At 42.0% G+C, this 13,681-nt stretch overlaps 2 protein-coding genes across 2 annotated transcripts in view; one reads left to right on the top strand and one right to left on the bottom strand.

Moving 5' to 3' along the window:
* CRLF3 (cytokine receptor-like factor 3) overlaps positions 1-4,622 on the bottom strand; it is a 36,090-nt gene extending 31,468 nt beyond the window's left edge. Inside the window, exon 1 of the mRNA XM_015424695.1 lies at positions 4,444-4,622. Coding sequence (XP_015280181.1) covers positions 4,444-4,560 — 117 coding nt within the window. The 5' untranslated portion in view covers positions 4,561-4,622. The remainder of the gene's footprint in view (positions 1-4,443) is intronic.
* Positions 4,623-8,699: 4,077 nt separating this feature from the next.
* Positions 8,700-13,681, top strand: part of ATAD5 (ATPase family, AAA domain containing 5) — a 34,209-nt gene continuing 29,227 nt past the window's right edge. Inside the window, exons 1-2 of the mRNA XM_015424685.1 lie at positions 8,700-8,794; positions 11,816-13,485. Coding sequence (XP_015280171.1) covers positions 8,732-8,794; positions 11,816-13,485 — 1,733 coding nt within the window. The 5' untranslated portion in view covers positions 8,700-8,731. The remainder of the gene's footprint in view (positions 8,795-11,815; positions 13,486-13,681) is intronic.

Below are 13,681 nucleotides of genomic sequence, written 5' to 3'. Positions count from 1 at the left end.
CTTGGGTTATGAATAACTAACTTCCTTTTTAAGCTGCATTCAAAGGGCTTTGTAGTCCCTGTGCAGTTTGACTTTTCTTCATTTGTTATTTCAGTACATCAGACAAAAAAAGGAAGTGTTTGGGTGCATACATGAAACAGAGTCGACAGGAAGGGAGAAACTCCATCTTTGAGTCTTCTAGTATTGTTGCAGGCAGCACCTATAGCCTGCTGTACAAGGCAAAAGAGAGCACAGGATCAAATGCAAGGGGTTTTGGTTGCATCACCACTACTCATTATAGTGTATATATTTGTTTTAGAAAAGAGCGAGAGGCGTTGCAGCAGCTCAAGACAGCAAAACTGTAGGCACCATTGCACATTGCAATTACTTGGACAAGGAAATCACATATGGGTGAAGAGGGTATGGCACACGGGGTGGGATGCAAGAGTAGCAACATTAAGTCCATTGCACTGGTGCAATATTACAACATCAATACACAAGTATGAATTTACTGGGATGAGCTGCATGAAAAAACGAGGCGTTGTTTGTCATTACAGGAATCAATCCGGAGAATCCATGGGCTCATCACCTTGTTCACAGGTAAGAAATGAAATGCTTCTGCAGCAAACCATAGTTTGTTGTTTTCTGATCTCAAAATCAAGATCCCAAAACACTGGTTTCTAAGGTAGAGAACAAACAAACCACAGTTTGTGATCTGGAGAAAACAACGAACAATGGTTTCCTATAAAAGTAGAAGTGTTTAATTTCCTAGCCACACAGAATAAGAGAGAGAAGAAGGGAAAGGGAACACGCAACCACCAGGTGCATTGCTAGAATAATAAACCATGGTTTGTTGTTAATCCTGCAAAAGACATGGATACTGAAGTCCACAATCCAAACAGACCACAGAAGGCTATATAGCATTGCTTACACTGGAGCAGATGCAACCCTTGTGGGCAGCCACAGCATTAGGTGCAAACAGCCACTTCCTGATCAGCAACAGCAATCCTCCAGATCACTATTTAAAAAATAATTACTAAATTATTATTCCATTGTCTTTCTTTTAGGTTATAAATATGAACAGTAGTATGACAGACACACGAGCTAATAACAAATAGTGGACCAGTAACATCTGTGAACTTATTTGCAAGGTCTGGCTAGGTATGCTTGCAAATTTATTCATTAACAAAATCAACATTTAAACACAGTTATGTGGCAGTTGGATTTGTCAGCAAAATTCCTGGTTTTGAGAAATGTTCTGAAGCCCAGGGTCTAGGGAGCTCATAACCAATAAGGACCCACAATAATGTAATCTGAGTGAGGCAAGGCTCAAGTATATGACATCAGATCCTTTCAATATCTATACTTTCACTGCTAGCTCTGCAGCCCCAGGATTCCTAAAGTATCTAACACTGGGGAAACAATGTGGTAAGGTAAATCAGATTGTTAAAGAGAGGTTAGCTCAAGGTTGCCCAAATATCATTATAGTTGACAAGGAATCCCTATTTCCCTAAGTCAAATCCAGCGCTCTGTCTACCGCACTACATTAGCTCTCTGTGTTCTCAAAATTCACATCTACTTTTGATCTCAGAATCACCATATGGCTATTCATGAAAGCCTCCAAATGAAAATAACGATACTAATGTACCTACAATTGTCTGGATTAGATGCGCAAATACAAAGCCAAATACGAACTAGATATTTCCAGCTAACATTTATCTGGCACTAGCAAAACAGCTGGTAAGACCAGGTGCCAAGAATCCAAGATGGCTCAGCAGCAAACTGCTGTAGTTAGAAGTTCTGCAATAAAGGTGGGGCTGGGAAATTCAATTAGATGGATGAAATGAATCTTCTTGGCCCATTGTGCATACTAACTGAAGGCATAGGACTGCATACCTGCCTCCTAAAAAACACAGGCAGATTTCAAACTTTCATCGTATATTCCTTCATTCTCCCCTAGAATAAGTAAATACATAGCACATTTCTTCCAATGTAGAAACTACAACCAGACGTGACAATAAAATTCAAAATTTAGTCCTGCTGTAACTCATCCATCATCCTTATGTATCCCTGAAACCAGACTTTTTCATCACCATTTACTCAACAGAGATGGCAAAAGATACCAACTAAACCATGGGCCATCCACGTTCCACAGAGTCAACAGTTACATCAGTAACTCAGCATATCCATGTTTTCCCCTCAGTGATACAATCCCAGATGTATTCAATCTTGCCAGATCTAACCAATTTTTTGTATATAACTGGAAAGACATATGGTACGGCTTCACTATCTCTAGTATTATCTGCTTCCAAGAGAGATCTGATTCATTAAGTTGGGGAATGAGCTCCAGCTCATTAAGCGCTGCATTGCCAAAATAACTGGGGGGAAAGAATAGCAGAAAGCTTTCTGACCCAACACTTTCTCTTGCCCTTTGTTTCCTTAATCTTTATCACACAGATGTTTTTATGTGTCCAGGTCCTGATAACACACTGGGATAAATTAAACACCCAGTCAGTATACTAGGTCAGCTGTACATGCTAAAGCAATCCAACTAGCTCATTGGCCGTAACTCAGAGAAGCATGTGCTCTGCAGATTTCCCTTCTGGCCACACGTGCTTTTGTATCTACAAAGAATTCTCAGAGATGCCTGCAAAACAACAGTGGGAGATTCTGCTAAGCAATTCATTGCACAACAGGAGAAAGGATCTCCAGATTACGTTTTAGGATGATACAATGAAACAAAGTTTTTAAATTAAGTTTATTGTTTATGTATTGAATTTGCTAGAGGCAAATATACCAACTGTCTTGGGGAGAAAATACACTGAAACTGAATAAATACCTACAGGGTTATAATAGCAGCTCTGCATGCACTTATTTCATATTTAATTATTATTCTAATGCAAGGTCACACTCACCAGAACGGCTTTTATAAGTTTACATAATTTATAAATAATAACTCTGAAATGAATTTTAATAGTCTGCTTTTGGAAAGGAGCAGCCTGCCTTGAATTTCTAAAATGGGATAGGAGAACAAATCTAAAACCTGAAGGAGTACAGGAGCTAGCAGTTATTTCAAAACCTTTGAAACTTCTGTATCTAAAGAAAGCCACCTCCATTTGTGCTAACTGTATTCTGGGCTTGGACTTCTCATCACAGCCAAATAAATCCCACTTTTATACAAGGATGGAAACAAACAACTTTGCATATGAGTGTTTTTAAGGCAATACAGATCAGCTCCATGCCACTCCCTTGACGCAGTATGGATTCCAAACACACATTTAAATTGACACAGTGCTTATTCTTCTTCACAATGTCCTAGTCAGTGATATAGCTCACTATGTATCCCTTCTGGAAATTAGCAACAAGGCAAGGGATCCCAAAAAATCTCCATAGCCCAGTCCTGGCCAGAACATAAAGGACATCAGCCTTCATAAACACCATAGAATTATTCTTTCTACACCTTTTGATATCTATCAGTTAACCATCTTCTGTCTTCCTATGGATTGAATTGATGGGAATCGACTACCACAACAAAACCCAATACAAAATAGTCAACCCACAGCGTGAGCTGTGAATATTTACTTAGAAGTAAACCCTTTTCTATCCATTAGGGCTTAATCCCAGATAAGTACATATAGCTTTGCAGCCCTACTGTCTTGGAAATTACTTAGCACTCCCTTGAACTTGGCAGTGCCACATGTGAGGCAGCATATTAGGCCTTTTTTACACACTCAGGAAAATGAGGTGGGCTTGAGGTGGCAGAAAACTGAGGTGAAACAATGGCCTGCCCCACTTCAGGCTGCAGGTGGAGAAAGAATCGTGGAGGATTTTCCAACTTTCTCCTATCTAAAAAGCTCTCTACAAATAGAAAAACAGTACAGCAACACAAGTAGATAGACTTTCTCGTTTACACGAAGGAAAATTAAAAGCTGGACCACATCTCCCACAGTCCAAAGAGCCATATTTCATTCTACCTAATTCTCTGGGATGTGTAACTCAGGCATACCAGGAGACTGAAAGAAACGACACCGGGAAAAGTTTCCCCTGTGGAATTTCTGTTTGCACAGCCGCTGCTAAAGACGCAGAAGCCCTCCCGGGAAGATAACCGGGGCAAGTGTTTCAAAACCCGACTGTCACGAGTAAAATAGCCGCTTGCAAATAACGTTGGAGGGAGAAGAGGATGAGCCCAAAGAGGCTGAAAGTGCCGCAAGCAACACGTCCGAGTCCGGAAGGCGAGAGAGACCGACAGCGTAATCCTATGCCAGTTTACTCAGAAGTAAGCCCCCGTTCTATCAAGTGGGGCTTACTCTCGGGTAAGCGCGCACAGGATTGCGACCGAAAGCCTCGCCTCGCCTGAAGGGGTCTGATGCGAAAAGGGCCGGGAAAGCGCACGGACGGGATCCCACATCCTCGCTGCTGCCTCCACCGCATGGATCCCGGGACAGCCACGCCCACACCCCCTACCTGTTGGCGTGCCAGGTGCAGCCCCTTCAGGCGCTGCTGCAGCTCCCGGCGGTAGGTCCGCGCCGCCTCGACGCTCTCGCGAGCCTCTTGCAAGAGCGCCTCGGTTTCGAGCTCCATTCCCCCTCACCGACAGTGTACTGCCGCGACACCAGGCCGCGACAGCAGGCTGACCTACTATTGGCAGCAGCCTCACACCCGGAAGCCAACAACATCCGGGTATCTGGCTAGCCAAAAAGGGCGGGGGAGGACGGGTTCCTCTTTTGTTTTCTTCTCTTTCTCTCTAAATCGGGATGGTTCCCTCTCGCAATAGTTCAGCTTTAGGACTTATCTTCCTAGTACATTCAGTCGAAGAACAAGAGTTTTTGAAAAAGCCATGCCGTACCAATACAACACGGCGTGGAAGCTTTGATTCAGACTGTATTGGGGGCGGGGAGAGAAAAGTTGCTTTAGGCCCAGCTCTCAAGACCTCTTCTTTGTATCTGAGTAGAATTTATGTATTAATTTATTTACACCTCTCTTCTCCTTAATAGGAACTCAAAGTGGTTCATACATTGTTCTCAACTCCTCCATTTTATCCTCATAACACCCCTGTGAGCTATGTTATGCTGAGAGTGTGGCTGGCCAAGCGCACCTAGCAAATTTCCATGGCAAAGTGGGGATTCAAATTTGGGTCTCCCAGATCCTAGTCTGACACTTTAACCACACTGGCTCTCAAGGCCAGGCAAACTTGAATAATGTGTGTAGTGTATTCAAAGCTGCCTTGAATGCATGATATGTTGTGAAATATCTAATTGAAGTGTAATGTAAAGCTTCGTCCTGGGCTAGGATCCAAATCCATGCAATCCTGTTACTAGCCCAGGAAGCACGTAACCAATCACTTTCAAGCAAGCTCCCTGAGCGGGAACATCCGTTATTGGTCCTTATGTGAACAACCTTATTGGTTGGTATTTGTACAGTGGGTGTAGCTATATTAGCCGGGAATGTTTAAAAGCAGGACAGCTGCAATGTAAAGGCTGTTCTGGCTATCAGATGTTGATCCGTGTTGGAGTTGTGTTTGAGTTGAAGAATAAAGTTGTGTTCTTGCTGAATCACTCTCCGACTGCTTTGTTAAGCGAGCGACTTAACAATGTGGTACTAGGTGGAGCTGGTTTGAGGTCGCATTTTCTGTATCATTTTCCAGGGATGATTTCAACACCTAACATGGGGTAGCAGTACTAGGCATCTCCTCGAAATACTACTTGCTCCCTTCATTAAATCCAATAACATGGATGAAAAAATTATTTCCCTCCACTTGAAAAAGTTAATATTTAATGTGTATAGCAGAATCCTTATTTCCCTAACAATGAGCTTCAGCATTCCTTTGCTTCCTCACTCTTATTGTCTTAGAGTTGACTCCGATTCTGTTACTTGATTTAATCAACGAGTGGTTTTTATATATGCCAGATATACTAAAACAATTGACAGGAATATGCAGTTGAAACGTTTTGTTAAAATAATGTTCTGGTATTTTGAGCACTCAGATTTAAAACTAATGCCACATGGAACATCAGATTATTATGAAGCAAGAACACGGGATCACAGTTTAGGCCCTATAATATGTTAATTTAATGGGATTTGTTTCAAAGTAAACATGCATAGGATTGAATTGTTAAATTGCATACCTGAAAATGAGTCCCAGCGAACGCAATGAGACAGATGCAGATATGCAATTCAAACCACCATATCCTCCAGATTAGACTACTGTAACACACTCTTTATGTGGCTGCCACTGAAGATGTTTCAGAAATTTAAATTAGTACAAAATGTGGAAGCACACGGAACATTTAACTCCAGCGCTGCATCAACTGCTTTAACAACTGCTTTACCTTTAACACACTTCACATTGTACTCTCCTCATGCTTATCAAACTGCATACTTATGTGCATCAGGTACATTCTTCAGTCTTCTCGCAGTGCTCTGTTTTAGGCTTCTGTCTGGCAATTAGGGTTGCCAGCCTTCAGGTGGGGCCTGGAGATCTGTAATTTCAAAAGATCTCAAGACTACACAGATCAGTTTCCCTGAAGAAAATGGCTGCTTAGGAGAGCGAACTTGATGACCTTATAGCCTGCAGAGGTCCCCCCCCCCCGCCAACTCCATCCTCCCCGATCTACACAAAAATCTGCAGCAGTTTCCCAATTCAGAGTTGGCAACCCTAGGTTGTGGGTATTTTTTTCTGTGGTACGACCAGCCCTTTGAAATGGCTTACCAGAATGGTTGCAGAGAGTACCTTCATGTTCTGAATTCAGGAAGGGGTGTAAAATGTTTTTTATTTCAAATGGTATTTGGTGTATGGTAAACTATTTCCAGCAGATTTTGCTGCTGTTTTTTATTTTGCTATTCAACTGTTGCATTATTTTTGTTTGCAGTTTGTCAATGCTTTGTAAACTAACTTGACTTGGAGATAAGGCACAATGTAAATAGTTCAAATTTTTTAAAAAACAGGAGTCTTGTCACTCAAAAAAATCATGCCAGCATAATCTTTCCTGGGGATGTGGAATAGTATAGTATAGTCTGATCTTGGAAGCTAAGCAGAGTCGGTTCTCATGGGAGATCATGCAGGAGGAATCTGCAGAGGAAGGCAATGGCAAACCACCTGTGCTTCTGACTTGCCTTGATAACCCCTCACTGGGGTGCCCGTAAGTCCCCCGCTCCCCCTTCTTTCCTGGATAGAGCCTTCTTCTTCATATTCGATGTTCTATACAAAAAGTTCTAAACAAGAATTTATACACAAATATGTTACTTGCACCTGAAGAAATGGGCTCTCACCCAAAGCACTAACATGACTCTTTATTCAGGTGGATAGGTAGCCTTGTAGGTCAGAAGTAGCAGAACAAAGTTTGAGTCAAGCGGCACCTTTGAGACCAACAAAGTTTTATTCTAAGTGTCAGCTTTCCTGTGCAAAACACACTTCTTTAAACAAAACTTTTTTTAAACTCCTTTATATTTTTGCTGGAACACGATAAAAGACTACCCCTCTGGAATTATTACCATAGAAGATAACAGATAAAGAACTGAAGTACACAAATAATGCAAAACTGTAAAGCATCAGACCACTAGATAATTACAGGACATTTCAATGGCAGACCAAGAACATCGCTCTTTGAACAAGTGTGACCCCTAATGGCTACCGAAAAAAGTTCGAGTCAGGTGGCACCTTTATGACTATACAGGGCTTTTTGGGGGGTGTTCCGGCTGGCTCCTGAGTTGGCCACACCCAGCAGGAACTCATTAGCATAATAGGCCACACCTAACAGCAGAAACTCATTAGGATTGGCTACATGTGGCCTAACATGCAAAGAAGTTCCTGCTACAAAAAAAGCCCAGGGTTTTGACAACAAAGTAAACAGAATAAGAAACAAAAGGTGGGTGTGGCTGGATGACCACACTTCTGGTGACATGGGGGAGTGGCCTAATATGCTAACGAACTGTGCTATCATGGGTATGGCTTAATATGCTAATGAGTTTCTGCTGTTGAGTGTGGCCTATTATGCTAATGAGTTCCTGCTGGGCTTTTTCTACAAAAAAAGCCCTGATGACCAACAAAGTTTTATTCAAGTTATAAGGTTTCCTGTGCATGTACATTTCTTCAGACACCTTGAATTAAAACTTTGTTGGTCTTAAAAGTGCCACTGGACTCGAACTTGTCCCCTTGCTCTTTCAGACTACTACGGTTACCCGCCCAAGGGCTCTCGTTTGGCTCATTTGCTCTCTTTCCTTTCTTTCCCTGCCTGGCCCCGCCTACTCCTCTCTGGTCGCAACAGGCGGGAAAAGTAATCTTGACAGATACCGTAGTCAAGCTGTCATTACAAGGCCGACTCCCTCGAAAAACCAAAGGCGATTAGGGAGAGGGAGGCGCCGCCGCTACTGCTGGGATCAAACGACCAACAGCTATATGCCCTATGAATAAAATCTCATGTAACGGAGGGCGGGAGCTCACGTGACAGGGGAAACGGGTGCGGTGCCAGCCTTGCCTGCGCTCCCCTTGTCACGTGAGCTCCCGAGGAGCACGCCCCGCCCCTCGCCTGCCGTCACGGGGCTCCGAATACGTCCCGCGCGCGCTTTTCTGTTTTGCCCGCTGGTTCCCCCGCGCGCGAATTTCTGACAGGGCCCGGCCGAGTGGTCGAAGGAAAGAGACCGAGGGCTTGCGAAGGCGGGCGGGGAGAGTGGGGTGACTGTCCCTCATGGCGACGACTCCGAGGACCTTTTGCCGGGGCTGAGGGATCTCTCTCCGGCCGTTACTGGGAAGCAGATGGTGGGGAGGGTGACCATGGCCACGGCGGCTTCCCCATCCGACAAGGACGGGGATGCTCAGGTGAGAGACGGGGGCTCGGAAGGGGCATGAGGACTGGCCGCGGCCCAGCGCTCTTGCATTTGGTGGGGCAGCTTTGCACGGGGCGGGGTGGCTCTATGGCCAAAAGAGAACTTTTAAGTTAAGAAATCAAACACGGCTTAGGACATTTCCTCTTTATTATTTTAACTTCCTTTTTTATTTCGCTTGTCTGAAGGAGGCAGAATAGGTGGCCCCCCTGATTTTATCCTCACACCGACCCTGTGAGATAGAGTAGGCTGAAAGAAAGAGAGCGGCTTACTTAAAGTTACTCACTACACTCCGTGGCCATGGGGAGGTTTGAACTCGGCGCTTTTCATTGCTAGGTCTGTGTTTTTAACCACTGCATCACAGTACCATGACACGGAGATCTGTATTGTTGTCACACTGTTTTTTTGTCTACCTTAAGATAAAATTTCCTTGTCATTTCTCCCACAATTCTGTGTTTTTCTATTTTAAAGTAAATAATAAACAATGGTTGACATGTTCAGTCCCAAAGTGAACTAAATGTGACCCAAAATACTCTTGGTGGCTGCATATTTATAATGGCTCAGATGAGTTGGTAGGACATAGAAGGAAGTTTTCATAAACACACTCCTCCTTCAAAGCCAGTATATGAACAACTGACCCACCTGTGAAATTAACCTCGTTTTAATAGTCATGCCCTCTCCTCCCGCAGATCCTTCATGTTCTGTGCAAAGAGGGGGAAGGCCAGAGCAAGTCTTGGTACCATCAGCAAATTGCAATCCCCATGCTTCTCTGGAGAAGGCATGATCGTTAAAACCAATATATATTAGCATAGCTATGCGCAGATCTTTTATAAGGGGAGTTAAAAAAAATAATAATGTGTGAGTAGATCCCTTCTACAAAACTGCGTTTAAATCTGGTCATTGTAGGCTTGTACTTATTTATTTACCAACTTAAAAAAAATATCACTGTACATACCTGTAAACTTGTATGTACATTTAAGATGACCACCTAATTTTCTTGATGACACTAGTGCAGGGGGGGGGGGACTAGTCCTTCCTAGGTCCTCCTTGTTTACCAGGCAAATAACTTACTAGACTCACAGTGTGGTCCACTCTTTGCAGGTGGCATATTATCTTTCGGTTCTTTTCTGCAAGGCTGGGTTAGTGGAGGAGCTGGAACTTAACCACGGTTTACAGGATCTAAGTTTTAAAAGACCATGGTTTGGATTCAAAAGTACTATTTCATTGGTGTGACAGCACTTCTGTTGGTGGGGGATGATGTTTGTTGGTGTCCCTCCCCGTCTCCTGACTCTGAGGAGCAGAATTAGGGGTGTGGACTCCCTCACTGCAAGATGAGGGGACAGGAAAATCCTGTTTTGTGACCTTCACTCCATACATAGTGTTCGGGATGCAACCCCGTGTCAATAAATGTAAATGGGGCTGGCAGCAAAATATTGTGAGATATGGGTGAGGCCATGAAAATGAACACTAAAGCTTCAGTTGGTTTGACAATATGTTATGTGTCTTTTTTTTATTTACTTGGGATTTATATCCTACCCTACAAGCGGCCCATTTCCTTTTTTTAAAATGTTTTAGTTATTCCATTTATTTTGGCTTCATAGATGGCAAGGTTCTTTAATTTTTCAGATTTATATGATTGTGCTATATCTCAGGCAAGGAACATTTAGAAACTGTTTTTGTGGGGCTTTGTAAATTTGACAGAATGTGGTTTGTTTCCTAATAGAACCAGGGCAGCACAGCTGAAGCTTAGTGATATGGCTTTGGAGCACAGTAGTAAGAGCAGTGAGCATATGTGATTCTAGAGAGCTGTGAGGTTTGTGGTAGTGTGAATGGAGCTGGATAAGACGTTGTGTTGCCTGGTATGTTATGGGAAATTTTAACCTGCTGTCCTTAAAGTTGTAGTAATGCCCATGTTGCTTTCATTTAAATCTAAATACTGTCCTGCAAGATGGAAGGGCAAACGTACATGTTGTTGTAAAGTAGTGCATTATTATGAAGTAATGTATGTTTAGTAATAGTGCCTGTTTTGCTGGTTCATTTTTACTCCCCAAAAAGTTAATTTTCTCATGCTGCAATCCTACACATAATTGTTTTGGCATAATCTCCATGGGATATCTCAGTAAACATGCATAGGATCAAGCTTCATGTCAGACAAAGGAGAGAGGAAAATGGGGTAAAGACTTAAATAATGAGGTGTGCAAAAAGTACATTGCTACTTAGTTGGAGTTTATGAACTCTTGTAAGAAGGAATTTGTAGAAGTTTGTCCTTTCTCTTTGTATTACCGGCTATAGCAATACAGGCTCAAACTACACAAGACTTTTTCCTGGAATTGGGTCGGTGTTTTTCCAACCTGACCTGCCTTTCCTGCAACCAGATGGCAGCTGTGGGAAACTTATTTCCCCAAGAGCCACAAGGTCCAATTCATATTAGGACCACTGCACAGGGGCTACAGCCTTCTCTCTACACTATTTTTTGTAGCTGAAATGGCCCTGGGGACAAATAACACACCATTGCAGAATGGCATGTGTAGCCATGGCCCTGCCCCAAAGGCTGTTTTTACTCAGAAAAATGGCACAGGGGAAGCTGAAGCCGTTTCTGTTTTCATGCTTTTGGCCCAGTTTGGGCAGTGTGGTGCTTAGGGTGCCATCTGGCTGCAAGAAAGGTGACCCAATTTATGCAAAAACATCTTGTATAGTTTGGGCCATAGTTGTCAGAGACACCAGTGTTGAAGAATGGTGTCTTCTATTGTAGTGCTGGGTACCACAGTCCTCTTCCCCTACTGGCTAACCTAATGTTATTACAGCATATAATATCTCCCCCCCCCGCAATAAAGAGTCTCGTAACTCTTAAAGATTATCGTAGCTAGCCCCATTAATCAAGTATAAAAATAGAGGAAAACAATGCATCATTTTTGTATCATAAGCGTAACAAATATGTGAAATGATGAGTAAGAAGAAATGCATTTTAATGTACACTGCAACTGTTCTTTCAGAGAATTCTGTTTTTGCTTTATAGCCATGTAAGAAACGGAGAGAAGATGATCCTTCTGTTAAAGCAATTACAAACTATTTTTCACCATTAGCAAAAAATGTCGATAGAGTGTTGTCACCACCAAAATCCAACAATATAATGGATTACTTTAAAAAAACTTCCCCTTCTAATGAGAAAATTGTTTCACCTGTGGCAGAGAAGGAAAGTAAGAAAAGTATATTATCCCTGGAAATCTCTTCAAAACCTTTGACAAAACTTAAGAGGAGAGGAAAGAGATGTAATTTAAATAATAAATTAAAAGATATGAAAACACTTGAACATGATTCAGTGAATGATAGTGAAAAATGCAGTCTGAAGGATGAGGACTTGAAAACTCATTCAATTGGTCAAAATGCACCTGAATTGCTTGACCCTAGCATGGAAGGAATGTTAAATGATTGCAGCAAAAACTCCTCCAATGCTGTCAGTGGCAAAGATGAAGAAATAAAACAGAAGATAGAAGATAAAGTAATAAATAATAACTTTAAAAGATCTAAGAAAAGGAAGCATAAGGATGAGACAGATGTCCCTGAAAGTTTTATTCCTGAAACTCAGTTAAGTGAACAATCTAAAGAAGCTGATGAGATACAACTTGTTTCTACAAGTGAGCCTGAAAATAAAAGCACTTTAGGACTTGAGAGTAAAAGTCATGAGACACTACAGTTAAATGAAAGCACAGTGACTGTGTCATTTGAAGACTTTCTGAAAAGCCAAAGAGAAAATAAAGTTGATCAAATATCAGAAGACCAAACACCTGACAATTCTGTTGTGTTGTGTGAAAGTGTCAGCTGCCAAACTGCTCAGCCATCGCCACTTAAGAAAGTAACTGTCCTTGCGGAAATTCATCCTGTTCCTCCAAAATCTCTCTCTTCTAGAAAAATAGCTTCTATCTTTTTAAAACAGAAAGCCAAAGCAGCTAAAAGACAAAGCAATTTGTCTACTCCCAAGGTGGAGTCTACTGAGCAAATTACCCAGAAAAGAAAATCTAATGTTGTGATAGCAGAGGAAGAGTTAGAGCTGGCTGTGTTGGAAACTCAAAGTTCAGAGACTGTGAAGTCCAAATGCACTGCAGAAGAAAGATCCCAGTTCATGAAAGCTTTTAGACAACCAGAATCAGATACAGTAAAAAATGGAGCTAAAAAGGGATTTGCTAAACAGAAGGAAATGAGAGAAAACTCTTCAAACCTCAAAGAAGAAATAGAAGAAAGTGAGGAGGCTTCTAACAAAAAAAATGAAGTTCCAAAAGATTGTGTTGCTAGTGATTTTCGTAATACTGGCAGACATTGTGGTGCTCGTTTGAAAAATAACAAGCTCAGTAGGAAACGGCTGACATTGGAAACAAAGGTGGAAGATTTAACTATTAATGGAAACCAGAACAGTAATGCTAATAGTCAAATTAAGGTAACTGCAGTGGAGACCCAGAACAAATTGCATCAGAGTGGATTGAGAAGAAGTTCACGGCAAAAGAAAAATGAAGCTTCCATAAACGTTACACCAAAAAAGGGGAACATTTCAGGGGCTATTACTGAAAATACGCCTGGTGATAGCCCTCTACAGGCTTCTACTCCCAAAACAAACAATAATTCCTCCAGTAAAAGTAACATGTATAAGGCTGAGGTGATAACTGAGCCCTTTGATGCAAAGAGCCCAATAAGGTAAGATCTTCATTTTAGGATGAAAGCCACTTTGGTTGAGTATAGACATTTTGTAAATGGAAGCTTTGAATGTATGTAACTTCAAAGGCTTGCCATGTTCCCCTGCATAGTACAGAATGTTGAGAATCTGGAGAGCAAGCCTTTAAAAACATTTCAGATCCCAAATCCTTATATTGTTTCAGAGCATATTTCAAAT

Source organism: Gekko japonicus, unplaced genomic scaffold (assembly GCF_001447785.1).
Source record: "Gekko japonicus isolate JY-2015 unplaced genomic scaffold, Gekko_japonicus_V1.1 scaffold668, whole genome shotgun sequence".
NCBI classification, from domain to species: domain Eukaryota; kingdom Metazoa; phylum Chordata; class Lepidosauria; order Squamata; family Gekkonidae; genus Gekko; species Gekko japonicus.
The sequence above is the reverse complement of the archived record's forward strand: the minus strand, read 5'-3'. Positions and strand labels throughout refer to the sequence as shown.